Here is a 16,131-nt window from a genome sequence, read left to right on the forward strand (position 1 = left end):
CGAGAAGGATGTGTACTGCAGTATGCAGAGCTGCTGGCAGCTCGAGGCAACATTTTAATTCGCCACTGACAAGCGAATCTGCTTCTGGTAGAAGAACGTCCAGTAACAACGAACCAACGAATGAACGGATTCAATTAATTTAACGTTTGCATGCGATGGCGGGGTCTCGACTAGACCGCATCCAAAGCCGGTAATTTTTGTTGAATTTGATAAGATGAAGGTGCGTGTTGCATCGTCGTGGCATACCGCCCGAAGAGAGCCCAGGGTGAAGCGTGATGATGACCGAAAGACCTCTACATTTGCAGCTACCGACCGCCTGCGCCTGGTTTTGCTGTACTTTTTTTCCCTTCCTCCTCGCCAACTCCTCCACCATTCGCGAGATGTTCTTGATAAATTATCGTATATAACAAAAAAAAAAAAGTATGTTGAACTTGAAGTACTTATACGAGAAGACTCGTAAGTATATGAGGATGAGATACGACGACGACGACGACGACGACGATGTACTTAGGTATATATTTATAACTGTGTGTGTGCGTGTGGATAGTTTGGATAGATAGATGGACATGGATGGCTATGGTTAAAATGGTAATGACGATGGTTATAATTTGAAAAATATGGCGAAAGTGGAAGTCGCCTCAACAATAGAATTATCTTAGCTCGAAGGTTAATTCAATAAATTATAAACACACTGGTGGGAAATATTCTCACGATGGATTATTTTTGAGTTTGACGTTCGTATGTACTGGAGTTGGTAGGTTGTATAGTATGTGATACATACAATAAAGTACCACCTATCCTCCTCTTGCTTGTCCTGTGTGTGTGTATAGGTCTTATATAGGTGTCTATCTGTGTATATACTAGCATTTTTATATAGTACACAGTACACATGGTATCACATATCCATATAGGTGGATGGGTTGGTAGCGGTACAAGATTCATACACTCTACACTTTGTTGTGATGGTCGAAAAATTATCGTGTTTGTAATTATCGCAGCTATTTGATTACACGTTTTATGGATAAGTATTTTTTTTTTGTTTCTTTGCATTATCTAGGTACATTCTTATAAATGTGGTATATTTCTTGCGCAGGTATGTAGAAAATAATCGGCACATCCGTCCTATGGTGATGTCTTTTCTAGATGGCTACAAAACCCACTCCAATGTGACTGGAATTGTTGGATGTACAAAGAGCTCTAAATGCAAATCGAGCTCAATCATTGCATTCTTTTTTTGACAAAAACTAATTGAAATATTGAAGATTGAAGAAGGACAATATACCTATAGATCATGGATAACTTCAAATGATTGAAATTCTTTTTGGTACTTTGGACATGTCTTCTTTGTTAATAACATTTCTCTCGGTATTCTAAAAAACATTGAATCAAAGTTAGATGACAAAAAAAACACGCATTATGCGTGAGAAGACCGACTTTTCTTCAAATACATACAAATATTTTACGAACAGATTGAGTCACTAGCAATTGATCCGTTTACAATCGAATCGAATCATTTACGAACGATTGCGGTGATTGAATAAATTGATTGATTTCTTGGTGAATCATTCGCAAACGAATCAATTAATTTACGATTGATTCGGTTTTTGTGAAACTAGTATAGGAATTGATTAGTTTTCAAGCGAAGCAAATCGAATCGAATCATTCACAACCGATTGGCGATTGAATAAATTTATTGATTTCTAGGCGAATCATTCGCGAACGAATTGAATAATTTTTGGTGAATCATTTGCGAACGAATTGAATAATTTTTTAGTGAATCACTCGCGAACGAATTGATCAATAATTAATGAATCATTCGCGAACGAATTAATTTATTTACTTAATTTTTGGTGAATCATTCATGAACGAATTGAATAATTTTCTGTGAATCATTCGCGAACGAATTGATTAATTGTTGGTGAATCATTTGTGGAAAAAATTGAAGAATTTTTTAGTGAATCACTCGCGAACGAATTAAATAATTTTTGGTGAATCTTTCGCGAACGAATTGATTCGTTTACTTAATTTTTGATGAATCGTTCATGAACAAATTGAATAAATTTTGGTGAATCATTCGTGAACGAATTGAATAATTGTTGGTGAATCATTCGCGAACGTTTTGATTAATTGTTGGTCAATCATTTGCGAACGAATTGAATAATTTTTTAGTGAATCACTCGCGAACGAATTGATCAATAATTAATGAATCATTTGCGAACGAATTGATTCATTTACTTGACTTTTGGTGAATCATTCATGAACGAATTGAATAATTTTCAGGGATGAAAAGCCTTAAAATGAAACTTCAGCTTTTGGCTTTTAGCTTGAAATTTCAAAATTGAAACTTTTGGCTTTAGCTTTCGGCTATCTCGATTTTTAAGGCTTGCTTTAGCCAGACTTTCGGCTTCCAATGGCTTTTCCTTATATTTTCAATTTAACAGCTTTCAGCTATATTTCATTAAACTTTTAACTTTTAACTTTTGGCTTTAAGCTTTTGACTTTAAACTTTTAGCTGATATTCCATCAATTTACAACAAAATGGAATTAAAAATTAGATCAGGTACATTGATTTCATAATTAGTGATAGTGGAGAATATTCATTGCTAGAATTATTTTCCTTTTTTTTCATTTCATTAAATCGCATTAAAATAAAATTGAATGAAATTTTTTCATTTTTTTGTATCTTCTGAATTTAGAGAATTCAATTCTGCAAAAAAGCCTTTGAAAAAAACCAAAAGAATGAAACTTTTGGCTAGCTTTCGGCTTGGAAAAAATGAAACTTGCAAACTTTTAGCTTTTGGCTAAGTGCAAAAATCTGCTCGGCTTTCAGCTTTCGGCTAGCTTTTCATCCCTGATAATTTTCGATGAATCATTCGCGAACGAATTGATTAATTGTTGGTGAATCATTTGTGAAAAAATTGAATAATTTTCTAGTGAATCACTCGCGAACGAATTGAATAATTTTCGAGTGAATCACTCGCGAACGAATTGAATAATTTTTGGTGAATCATTCGCGAAGGAATTGATTCATTTACTTAATTTTTGATGAATCATTCATGAACGAATTGAATAATTTTTGGTGAATCACTCGCGAACGAATTGATTAATTGTTGGTCAATCATTTGTGAACGAATTGAATAATTTGTTAGTGAATCACTCGCGAACGAATTGATCAATAATTAATGAATCATTCGCGAACGAATTGATTCATTTACTTGATTTTTGGCGAATCATTCATGAACGAATTGAATAATTTTCGATGAATCATTCGCGAACCAATTGATTAATTGTTGGTGAATCATTTGTGAAAAAATTGAATAATTTTTAGTGAATCACTCGCGAACGAATTGAATAATTTTTGGTGAATCATTCGCGAACGAATTGAATAATTTTTGGTGAATCATTCGCGAACGAATTGATCAATTGTTGGTGAATCATTTGCGAACGAATTGAATAATTTTTTAGTGAATCACTCGCCAACGAACTGATCAATAATTAATGAATCATTCGCGAACGAATTGTTCATAAATTGGAGAATTGATCAATTCGTTTGCGAATTGCTTTTTCAAATTCATTTAGGATTTTTGGTGAATCATTCGCGAACGAATTGATTCATAAATTGAAGAATTGATCGGTTCGTTCGCGAATGGTTATTTCAACAAAAAAATCACCTTTGAAATCTCTTCATTTTAAAATAATTCGAAACCCATAAATTATCTAACACCTAATTTGAGGAACTTACAAAGGGTGACTTATCTAGATACTCATAGAAAAATTAAACCCTTCGTGAAATTTTCCAAAATGAAACGAAGATACTCACGTAGGTAATAACTACGAAGGAGGAAAAAAACAATCATCGTGGACAAAAGACCCATCACCAGCACGTCTGTCTACCATAAAGCTAGCTATAGAGGCAGTGACACAGCAGCACTGCCATCGGCGTTCATAAATAGGCGTATAATATGCAAATGGCGATTGCGTTCCTTCGGGTGTAAATGATTTTTAAAGCGTTAACCTCCTCTCGATGGTTATACTGTTTATACATCACTTTGGTATGGGTAAAGGCGTAAAGTTCTCCACCAGCTTGTACACGACGACTGTGATAGTGTGTACTGTGTACCTTACCTTAGCTGTAAAGTTACTAGATGGGTAGATGTATAGGCATAAAAACCATCAGTATTTACACACGTCGTTCATTCGCGCTGAAGTGCATCAGACCAGAATAATAGGGTACATCGAGCACTTCGCACTGACCATAGAGTCAGAGGTGTCATAAAAGTTGTTACGAACGTTTCACTTCACTCGACAACGACGACCTTTGTATAATAATTAGTTTTCAATTTTGAATAGGTACTTATTTGGAAAGAAAATCTTGCAAAGGTCTTGGAAATTTTCAAAAGGTTGTGAAAGAAAATAATAGATCCTTTTGAGGACCACTTCTGGCACGTTCTTTTAGTATTTGTAACTCATCGACTCGCGTCATCGTAGATTATTTTGTCTTGAAGTCGTATGTATTTCTCTCTCAGACATACAGCTCGTGCATCATCTCTGATGCGACAACCCAGCACGTATGGAATCCCACATACCTATAACCCGAGTAAAAATGCAGCATGATTTTTTTACGTTAAAAAAAGGAAATTTACGTAAAGCATGCGAGTACCTAGACTGGACTATCCAACTACACCGGTATTCTATGTATTCGGATATACACTCACATTACGAAGGAGAGAGCGAGAATAAAGACTTAAATATGTAATTTGAAATTTGTATATACCTAGGTAGTTATACTCCTCGAAAACTTATAATACCAACGTTTTCCTCACATTTTAGAATTAATTACCTGTTTAGGATGCGTTTTTCCGTGCTCGATCATTAATCATACCGAAACCTGTAAAATCTTTTGGAGATTTTTATCGCGCCACTGCGCCGCGTGTACTTGGACTCGGTTTTTTCGCCCCCTCTTCGACCTTCCTTTCCAGTTCCGCCGCGAATGTGGAGAAATTTGTAATTTACGTGGTATTTGACAGTGATCGAGTAAGATAGCGAATGTGTGAGCAACCCGGGTTTCGAATATGTATGTAGTTGGTAGTACTTGTGTATTTATTTATTTTTTGTTCCTCAAGTTTTATTTTATTCGATGAGATATTAATTGTGATGTTTTACTCGTGCATGAAGCTGTCCTCGAACTGGAGCATTTCATTTCTGCCTTGGCCCCTCCACACTTCACTTTACGTGTTGATAATATCACAATTTTCATTTTTTTCAACGATTCGAGGTACGGATCACCTACAATTGAACTAGGTACTGATCTTCTGCTCAAAATTCGAGGACAGAAGTCGATGCTTAAGCATGTGAAAAAGACTCGATCTGAAACGTAATCGCATCAACGACTCGATTGTCGTTGATATCTTCATCAAATCCACATCGCATCTCCCATTTACTATTTCTCGTTCCTGGCATATTTTTCAAAAAATCAAAAGGAAAAAAATAACCTACAGAAACAAATACCTCCGCATACAGAATCCGTTTTACTTGATCGTGTAAAATGCTAACACACTCTGTTATGTCGGCTCTTGCTGACGATACTCTGCTCGTGCTAGACCATCGAAAAAAAACCTATACGTATCCATCTCTCTTCGTCTCCGGTCTGGGCGCAGCGATACTCATACATATATAGATAGATCTCTCTATATAGGCAATAGGCATAGGCATAGGCCCTACATACACAGACTTCTTGTAACCTTGATGAAATAGAGTACATACTTCACAAAGAGCGCCTCTAGATATACACGTCGCAGCATTTTCTAGGTAAATACTTTAATAAGCTACCGCGTATACCATCTTTAATCTAGAAACAGGGTATACATAGGTAGTCCTATATGTATAACGAAAAAAAAAAAAAATAGCCAGTGTAAGTACCTGTGTGTGGACTATATAGATAGATACCTAAGATTTAAATTACAATATCGCATGTGAATTCTTCTCAAGACATCACCATCGAAAAATAGCACTTGAATTGTCTTTTCAGCTAAAATTACTACAAAGTGTCGCTTTTTTGGCAAAATTATTTCAAGTCTCGGGTTTGTGTCAAAATTTTTAAGGATAAGATGCTGTCAGTTTTTTCTAAAATTGCAAAAAGTCATGTTTTTTGTCAAAATATTTAATTTTTTTAATAATTACCTATCACTATAAGTATTGTAAAAAAAAAGTGTTTCATATTTTGCCCTCTTTTTTTTTGAAATTTTGGTAAAAAACTGAACATTTTAAAAGCTTGACCAAAAAAATACATTTTTTGCAATTTTGGACTTTGGTGAAAATAAACATGAAGTAACTTTATTGATCTGGAGAAGGCGTACAATTGAGTACAAAGGAAGAGGGTTGTTTGAAATCCTGAGGAAAATTTAAGTGAATGAACAAATTGTATGCTAATTGAAGAAATATACGTGGATAATGTAATAAGAGTAAGAACTGGAAACATGTTCAGAACAAGGCTGTTAAATTACCATGATTCATTTGCTGGTAAAATATGGCAGTAAAATACCGGTATTTTACTGTATTTTACCAATTTGAATATGAAGAATTATTTGTAGTTTGACTTTGAAGTTCTGAACTTTTGACCTGCCCCTGAAGTGAATTTTCATCTGTTAGATGTTATTAGAGATTATAGGAAATTTTCCAGGGGAATTTTTTGGAAATTTTTGAAGAAAAATTGGAAAAAAGTGTTCAATTTTGCTTTTTGGTAAATTAAGGTAAAATACCGCCGTAATTTACCGACATAAATTAATTTACAACCCTGTGTTGGAAGCAAAGAGGATAGGAAGAGGAGTAAGACAGAGATGCAGGGATGCCGCCGATGCTATTGATTGCTAATCAATTAACTTTCCCCTATTATTCGATGTTAACATCTCATGGCGGCACCACCATCGACTTGCTGAAAGGGGGACATTTTAACATCATTTTGTAGAGAATCGGTCTAGTGTGCGCGTGTGTAAGTGTGCATGAGCATGAAAATATCCCCCTTTCAGCATGATAACATGTATTTCATGCATTTCACCGCCAGAGTGCAACACTTGTTTGTTAACTCCGAATTGCAATTATCATGATTTCACAAAACCAACAACTTGCGATCTTTTCTGTAAGGATTGCTAGTGTGCAACAAGAAATTTACGCTAAAAACTAGAGGGAGGTTGTTGACCTTTGGAGGTTAACTCCACCCACAGTCTTGACATGCGCAGTGTCCGATTTTTCTGCATTCACTTTAGCAGTTCTTGCGGATAAGATCGCAAGTTGTTAGTATCGTGATATCATGATTATCACGATAGCTCATTTATTCAATCAATCAATTCAATTATCTTGATATTTAATATCATTGGCATCCCTGCAGAGATACCCAATGTCATGCAGCCTATTCCATGACACCCATGTCAATACCCTGCTATTCGCTGATGATCAGGTGGTCTTTACTGACAACGAAGATGACTTGCAGAGAGCAATGTACAACCTCCAGAAAGTAACAGATAAATAAAGAATTAGAATCTCGTCGTCAAAAATAAAGGTGATGGCCTTTGAGGGGAAAGAGTCAATACGCAGTAAAATTGTTGTAAATGAGCTACCAGTAGAACAAGTCAGCTTTAAGTATCTTGGGTGCGAGCTATCTTATGAAGGTGAGGTCGACACACAACTTAAGATCAACAAATTCCTGAGAGTAAGCGGAGCGATAACCTGGGCTATTCCCCCCAGGGCTTGAAAACCCGATGGATATCGCTCTTGGTTTTGGTTTCAGTTTTATGTTTTTTGAAAAAGTAAAGGTTTTGGTTTTGGTTTAGGTTTTTTGAAATATTATCTCTCTTAATCCGGTTTTGGTTTTGGTTTTTTCCTTTTTTTCTCCATTTTTTAGAAGGAAGAAGGCCAAGAAAGTGATCACTTTTTCAAATACTTTGTGTATGTGACTAGAAAGTAGCACTTTGGCAGTGCCAAACTTGTCAACTTTTTTATTTTTCAGACCTTTTCACCTTTAGCATCAGTTTTTACTTTATTTTTACCAAAAATGCAATATTAATCGGGCTAATTACCTACCTGAAAAATTCCAAAACCAAAACCAATTCAGTTTTCAATCAGTTACGCTCTCGGTTTCGGTTTTGAATTTGAGAAATAAACCCTCCTGGTTTTGGTTTTAGTTGTGGGAAAATAACGCTCCTGGTTTCGGTTTTGAGCAATTTTAATCAGTTTTTGGGGGATTCAGTTTTGGTTTGCAAGCCCTGATTCCCCCTAGAAAAGTCAGAGTCAAAACTCGAATAAGAATCTACAATACGCTGGCAAGACCAATGCTGCTGTATGGAAGCAAAACATGGACAATAAGAAAGGATATAAAAAGCAGAGTAACCACAGCAGAAATGAGACTCATGCTAGCCATGGCAGGATATACAAGACACGATAGGAAAAGGAATGAAGGCATCCTGAATGAGTTAGGAGCAGAGCCACTCATCAGCCAGGTGAAAGATTACAGAAAGAATGGGTAAAAACACGTTGATAGAATGCCTGACGAACGGTCTCCAAGAAAAGTCAAAGCATACACTCCCACTGACAGGAGGAGCAGAGGAAGACCAAAGAAAAAACTTGATGACACATTGGCAAGCAATTACTCTACAGTTTCCCAGATGGGCTGAGCAGCACACTGGGGCAAAGTTCAATAATGATGATGAACAAAGATGTTGTGTTCTTGAAATGGAGTATTTTTCCAGAAAATTTGTTTCCTGCGCTATGTTCTGCCTATAACCAAATTTTATGATCTCCAGTCATCTGTGCATATTTGTCTGAAAAGTTAGCTACAGATTGATTCATTGACACCTCATGGTCTCTAACTGTCATGCTTATCCTGCTATCCTGTTTTTTATCAACATTTTATCAGACTTTAAGTTTTCAATATTTTATTTCTCTTCTTTGTGGAATTTTGAAAAAGTCTCGTTGGTTTTCTCATCTGACTGATATAAATTTTAAATCGACACTCTCCGATAATTTTGATAAAAAACAGGAATTTTTTCACAATTTTTGCAAAAACAAGATTCTTTTGAGCAATCTTGGCAAGAACGGGGTTCTTTAGCAATTTTGGCAAAAATTAAACCCCATTTGACTAAGTATTTTTGTATCAAAAATTTTCCAAAAATTGTATGCCTCGCTTTGATTTTTAAAGTAAGTTATTTACCTAATTTTTGACGAGTCAATTTTTATTTATTCTCAACAATTAGGTTGGTACGTACGTTGAAAAAGTGTGATAATAGTAATTTCATTATAAACGCTCAAAACAAGTTGAGAGAATTTTAAAATTAAAAAAATTGAAATGGTGAAAATATTATCAACTTCCACCCCCCCCCCCCCCCAAAATTGGAATCATAACACTGTGAAAGTGAGAAAAAATGTCGCCCTCCTCTTCCTTCCTCAAAAAGGAAAATGTCACACCAACGAAAAATTGTACCTAATGGTAAATGTAATATTTTTTCAATTCCCCCCCCCCCCCCCCTCGAAAAACCTCCTCCCTGTCCACAAATAAATATTTAGGCAATGTAACTTACGTAGGTAATTTTATATCTTTTTTGGAAGTAAATTGTGAAAAAGATCATTGACCTTTCAGAATTTTATCCGAAAATTTCAAAATATGCTCTTTTTTCTTTACTCGAGCTGAGAATTATTTACTCAGAGTTCTCTCTGTTCTTGAAGAACCATGAGGAAAATGCAAGGAAAGGGCGAAAAATGTACATATCATAGAAAAAAAAGGTGAATTTTTTGGTTGATTAACTCATCAGCTAAGATGATAAAAATTGAAAAAATTACCCCGCGATTGATTTATTTTGCAAACGAAATACATTGTGGAAAACTTAAGAGTACGAAAACCGCGTACTGTTGCCGGCTGCCGGCTGCTGATTGTGCGGGGTGCGACGTGAAGCGAACCTACATATCACTATCTGTGCTATGCATGTGGATGTGGACATGAGATGGTATGGAATTGTTCCATAGACTTATATTGTTCACGATTTATCGTAGAAATGTGACAGAAACATAGAGAAAAGAGAGGAATATTTGCGATATTTAAGTACTTCTCGTATAGGTACTCGTACTTATAAAAGTATATGAAAAAGGAATGCCTTATTTTTACAATACCAAGCACGTACGCCACGAACAGGTTTCAAGTAAGGAACGTCTCGCGATCGTGTACATGTATTTCACTTTCCACCAAGCGCTTCTGGCTTCTGGTTTTTAACGAAAATGAAATAAATCAACGCGAATGAGCGAATATGGATCAAGACGTCGAAGTATAGCCCTCTAAACCATTTTGAAAAACTCGCAAGAGATTTTCCACAGTAGTCAAAAATCATCGCAGGTATATACCTGGCTATATAGGATTTGTAGTGTGTTGAATCTGTGGTCGTAGTATGAGACAGGTGCACGTTGAAGACCAACCAAACCGAACCGGTAACAGGGAAATTAATTTATCGCGATGTCGGTGTACCTATATTTCGAAAGTACCTATATACATATTATAAAGCTATTCGTTTACAAATCATCCGTGTGTATGAGTTGTGTTTTTTTTCTTTTTTGACTAAATTTCTCAAATATATTATCTTTTATCTACGGTCCGAGGGACGTTCAATTTTTAACGCGAGTGAGTGGCGCTCCACTGCAGTCATCGGGATTGGGTGATGAAAATATTCAAAGGGAAACCGACCACGTGTAAAATTAATTGGATGCGTTATCACTGTCGCTGTGTCGCACTGTCAACGACGACTAATCGGCGTCTCATTACAAAGAAATGAAAAATACGTGCTATAAAAGTCATTATTTTTATCGTGCTAAATGTATGCTTTTTAGATTGCTTTTTAAGTTGTTTTTTGGTGGGTTCGTCGTCGTCGTTTTAATCCGCCGACGACGATTCCAGATATTTTGTATATTTTATTTGATCGAAAGATTGTAAGTGTAAAAAGGGTTTTGTGAAGTTTGGTAATTTTTTTTCTCTAGAAAACAAGGACATTTTGACAGAATTTCTCAAAAGTTTGGAATTCTTTTCGTCGTTCAGAATTTGTATCGCGAAAAGCGACCGATTCTGAATCGATGAAAAAATATACTGGAATTTGATGAAAATTACAGCTTGAAAAAAAAAACACGAATTGGTTGAGAAATCAGTGAACCTTACTGAAATATCAGTTTCTGATAAAAAATTTGAAACTGTTTGTCCTTGTGAAATTTACCTGTAAGAAAATGAGACTTTTTGAGGGGAGGGGGGGGGTCGATTTTCTCCGGGAATTATGTTGAATTTTGGGAAGAATTGAAGAACGATTTTGTGTTTGATTTTTTTTTTTTTCGGAAAAGTTCTGAAACGTGTATGAATTTTTCCTCAAATTCATTGTTGAAAAATTGATCAGGATTAGGGGAGCGTCAACTATAAAGCTATATTTTTGATCTCATCGTCGTGATTTTACGAATTAAAAAACGTGGAAATCTAATTATTATTTTTTTGGGCTGAAAAATGCAAAATTACAAATGCCAATAAATTTTTCAATAATATATTTTTTTTTTGTTTTGAAAAGGCAACTATTCTCAATTTTTTGTAAATTGAAGAGCAATAGGGTTTTTTTCTTCCTATATTTCTCAAAGGATGGTTGAATGAATCGAGAGCAGCAGCGAACAATTTTCCGGGCTTGAGTAATTTTATTTCGAATGTTGCATTTTTATACGTAGGTAATGATAATGAGATCAATTTTTATATTGATTTATTTCAATTTATTTTAGGTAGGAATATTGATAAATTTTTGAGAAGATGATTTTTATTTAGTTTAATTGTGAAAAAAACTCAAATGGAGCAGATTTTCTTTCATTTCTTTTACAACGAAATGTAATTTTCCGGATTTAAACGAAATTGAATTATTTTTGCCATCAAACAGAGCAAATTATTATTTTTTGTCCAAAATATTTTGATTTTATTTGCTTGGAAATTTTTACAATGTTCCATTTTCCTCTCTATAGTGTCTCTCGCATTGCAGGTACAATATTTTTGTATAGAAGTCTTTTCGGTATTTTTTTTTTCGTTGTTTGATATTAATTGATTTTTTTTCTCACCCCCCCCTGAAAGTTACAAAAATTGAAAGTGCAGTGTACCCCTTCATTTTAACCTCTCCGATGGAAACCATTTCTAATTCAAGAATTTGAATTTTCGATCCAGAAGTCGGTAAAAGGTCGAAAATCTGCTCAAAAGCCGTGGAAAAAAAGTGAAAAATTGGTCCAAAATATTTTAACAGTATTTTCAACAAAATTTTATTTAAAAATTCCGAATGGAAAATTTCAAACAATTTTTCACGAGTTTTCGCTTTACTGAATTAGAAACGTATTTAATTTAATTTAATATTTTTTTAGAAGTTATTTTCAAAAAACAAGCTTGCATTTTTGAAAAAATAATTTCACAATATACCTAAAATACAGTATTTTTTAGGTGTGAAGGGGGGGGGAGGGCATTCAACAATGAAAATTGAACATTTGGGAATAAAAAGTCAACGGTTTCAATTTTGGTAGTTTTTTGGTCATTCAGAGTGACTGCAGATGATGTGCATTAGGGTGACCCTTAAAATGCAAAAGTAAATATTTTTTCGGTCTGACCCCCTAAATTTTTTAATTATATCATAAAATTCTCGAATACAAAATTTTAGCCCATTTGGAGGTCATTAACCCGTGCCGAATTGACTAGAATGTTTAAATGGGATTTAACATGGGTTTTTAAGTGAAAATTGCATTTATATTCCTCTTAGGCGCCTAAAAAATAATTCCGAGGGTTTTTTACAAGAAAATGCTACAAAAGCATGTCAAAGACCATATAAAACAATAACAGGTTCATGGGGACCCCCCTACCCTTCCTTCCCACCCTGGAAATATTGAATTTTCCCCTATATTTTTAGGGCAGGAAGGAAGGGCAGGGGGGTCTCCATGAACCTGTTATTGTTTTATATGGTTTTTGACATGCTTTTGTAGCATTTTCTTGTAAAAAACCCTCGGAATTATTTTTTAGGCGCCTAAGAGGAATTTAAATGCAATTTTCACTTAAAAACCCATGTTAAATCCCATTTAAACATTCTAGTCAATTCGGCACGGGTTAATGACCTCCAAATGGACTAAAATTTTGTATTCGAGAATTTTATGATATAATTAAAAAATTTAGGGGGTCAGACCGAAAAAATATTTACTTTTGCATTTTAAGGGTCACCCTAATGTGCATGGAGTAGTATAAAAATTTCGAATCTATGTACCTAGGACAAGGTGTTCAAAAAAAAGTAGGTAATAAAAAATTTAAAAAATTGCGAATAGGTAACTGATCTGAGTAGCCAAAAAAAATTGAACATAAATTGTGAAGTACCTATTATACTAAAACAGAGCATTTTTTGAACATTTTTAAAAAACCGGTTCAGTGGTTCTCAATCTCAACCAATTGCCAATAATTTATTCAAAATCTCTACGAAAGATCAAGTCATCATTTACTTTTTGGAAACCATTAAATCGGTCATAAAATTGCCAATTTCGTAATTCGTTTTCACTTCAGTTACCCATTTTGTGGAGTTACTTTTTGAAATATGAAAAAAAAAGTTCTCAAAACTCCTTTTTTATTATTTTTCAATACCCTGAGGTGAACTTGAAAATTTCCCATTTCTGAAGAATTCTTTCAATCATATAATGAAGGACGTGTTTCTTCAATCAGGAATTATTCGCATCAGATACAGACTTATGGGTCGCACTCCGTATTTGGTAAAAAATCCAATTTTGAATCAAAATATTAATTATTTCTCCTTTAACTGCAGTATTTACAAAAATGAAATAAAAATCGAGATCGATAAAACTGCTTTTGCGAACCATTTTTCAAATTCAGATTTCCCAAGCATGGATCATGAAAATTTCATTTGTGTGAATGTTGAACAATTCACGAAGAATTTGCCAGAAAATGAAGTAAAATTTTTTTCAAATCAAGTTGATTGATGAGTTTGATTTACATATTTTCGAAAAGTGCAATTTTTTGGGCTGATATGAGTAGAATTTCTTGCAGTGATGGGAAATGTAATTTGATCTCGAGATGTTTCTGCTTCTCTTGTAATATTTTTGATTTGACGAGACTCGACTAATTTTCAGAAAACGTTGCTTATTGAGTTGGGTTTTCAGTAACAGAAAATATAGGTGGTTTTTCCAAATTGGAAAATTCCAGAATTTGAAAATATTTGGGTGGAATACGTTTAAAAATCCAATCACCGATGGGACGAAAAAGTTTTCAAATTTTTAGAATTTTTATTTAAAAGTGCCTGGCAAGTTTGTAGGTATGAAGAACTATAAAAAAAAAATCGATTGAAAATTTTTTTGAATCAAAAAAATCTTGTTCGGTATTTTTTTTAAATTTTTAATTAGAGTTGGGTGAAGGGCATTGCGTTGAAAACACCGGTAACATTATAAATTCTGTCGAATATAATACGAGAAATTGAAAATATGTAACTTAGAATTATTCTGGCATCAACTTCTATACTCCCTTCAACTACCCCTTCACCACGAAGCTCGCGAATCCCCAAAATTAGCAACATTTTGAAACCAGTCAAATAATAAATTGAAAAAGTTGCCCGCCATAAACCACAGAAAGGAATTAGTGGGTACTTACGTCATGAGCATCCAAATAATCGAACACGTCCAATTTATCGAGCCGGATGGTGCCCTGAAATGGTCGAATAAGGGTACCTTTCGAGATGGTCACATTGGTCCACACGTTGACGCTGATGTTGCTGGGGTATTTGCGTTTATGATCAATCTGGCCGCTTATAACTAAAGACAGTTCTTGCGGAATCAACACACAAGTCTCCATTTTCGCGAAAAAAAATGCTTCTTTTTCCCTTGGAAAATTACGTAGCAACCGCGAACGAAACCCGAAAACCGATTACGAACGCGAAAAAAGAATCTCTCACACGCGCACTTGAAAATATGAATAAAAACGCGATCAAAATACACGCGAGGGGGTCGCAGTATTATATCAGAGCAGGGGATAAAAACTCAAAATAAATCTTGGTCGAACATCGAGAGACAGACGGAGAAAAAGAGAGAAAAAAACAAACAAACAATACGGGTACGGTACCGTGTACTCGCTAGTACAATGATGACCTTGTTCTTCGAGAATCTGCTACCGAACTAAACTCACACACACGCCGAATGCGCGAGAAGATGAAGAAAATAAAATAATACACATTAAAGGCTGCTCGTCGTGCAAGTGCAAGGCCGTTCTTCGATAGAGGTATTGGTCTTCCTATACAGGAGCTGGTTCTCAGGTACTCGGCTGTCAAGAGCAGGTGACTTCTTAGCTCTCGAAGGCGGAGTTACCTGTCCAATCAGCTAGTTTGGATTCGTATTCACGTATCCAGCACGCTGCTGGTACAGGTAAGTGGGAGTCGCATTGGACTCGCCAACGTCTTAAGGTACCTACTGGTATGGTACACCCGTCAAGATCGCGAAGCCCGGTACAGCTCTGCGCGATATGCTGTACAGTTTCGTCGAATCGTTAACCAAAGCCAACTGGTTTAGGCGGTTATTAGCGCATATTGCACGAATACCAGCATCGATCTTATGCTAAACCGAGCCGGTGGGTGGAAATCATTCTGTTCTCGAGTTCGAGGCGCTCTGCGAGACGCGAATCATACGCGTACAGACACAGTCAATGTAAATGTATGTATATATGGATTACAGCGATATGTGTTCGCGAATGATCAGAATTTGGAAATTTTGAAGCTTTTTCCAACAGTTGAGCTGTTCTCATTGTCAAGATTCTTGGAAATTGATCAGATCAGCGTTGTTGATTGTGTTTGATCTTGATCCAGAAATGCTCGTCAAGAAGAGCTGAAAGTGGGAGAAATCAAACTATACATATGAGCGTATATGACCAATGTTTTAATTAGAAGTCGATGGGAGATGAAAATGATGACCAGAACGTGATAGCAAAGAGAAATAATATGCTGACTATGAGATTTCCAGAATGTCAGGTCTGAGCAATCATGCACGCACACGCACCGGACGTCTTTGCAGCAAAGTCATGAGATGAGGTATTTATATGCCACATGCGCTTTCTGATAATTG

The 16,131-nt window shown here is 35.3% G+C and overlaps 1 protein-coding gene across 1 annotated transcript in view; it reads right to left on the reverse strand.

Moving 5' to 3' along the window:
* The window catches only part of LOC135838361 (zinc finger and SCAN domain-containing protein 2-like), a 196,232-nt gene extending 180,905 nt beyond the window's left edge, over positions 1-15,327 (reverse strand). Inside the window, exon 1 of the mRNA XM_065353954.1 lies at positions 14,672-15,327. Within this exon, the coding sequence (XP_065210026.1) occupies positions 14,672-14,872 (201 nt within the window). The 5' untranslated portion in view covers positions 14,873-15,327. The remainder of the gene's footprint in view (positions 1-14,671) is intronic.
* Positions 15,328-16,131: the final 804 nt, after the last annotated feature.

This window comes from Planococcus citri, chromosome 3 (assembly GCF_950023065.1).
Source record: "Planococcus citri chromosome 3, ihPlaCitr1.1, whole genome shotgun sequence".
NCBI classification, from domain to species: domain Eukaryota; kingdom Metazoa; phylum Arthropoda; class Insecta; order Hemiptera; family Pseudococcidae; genus Planococcus; species Planococcus citri.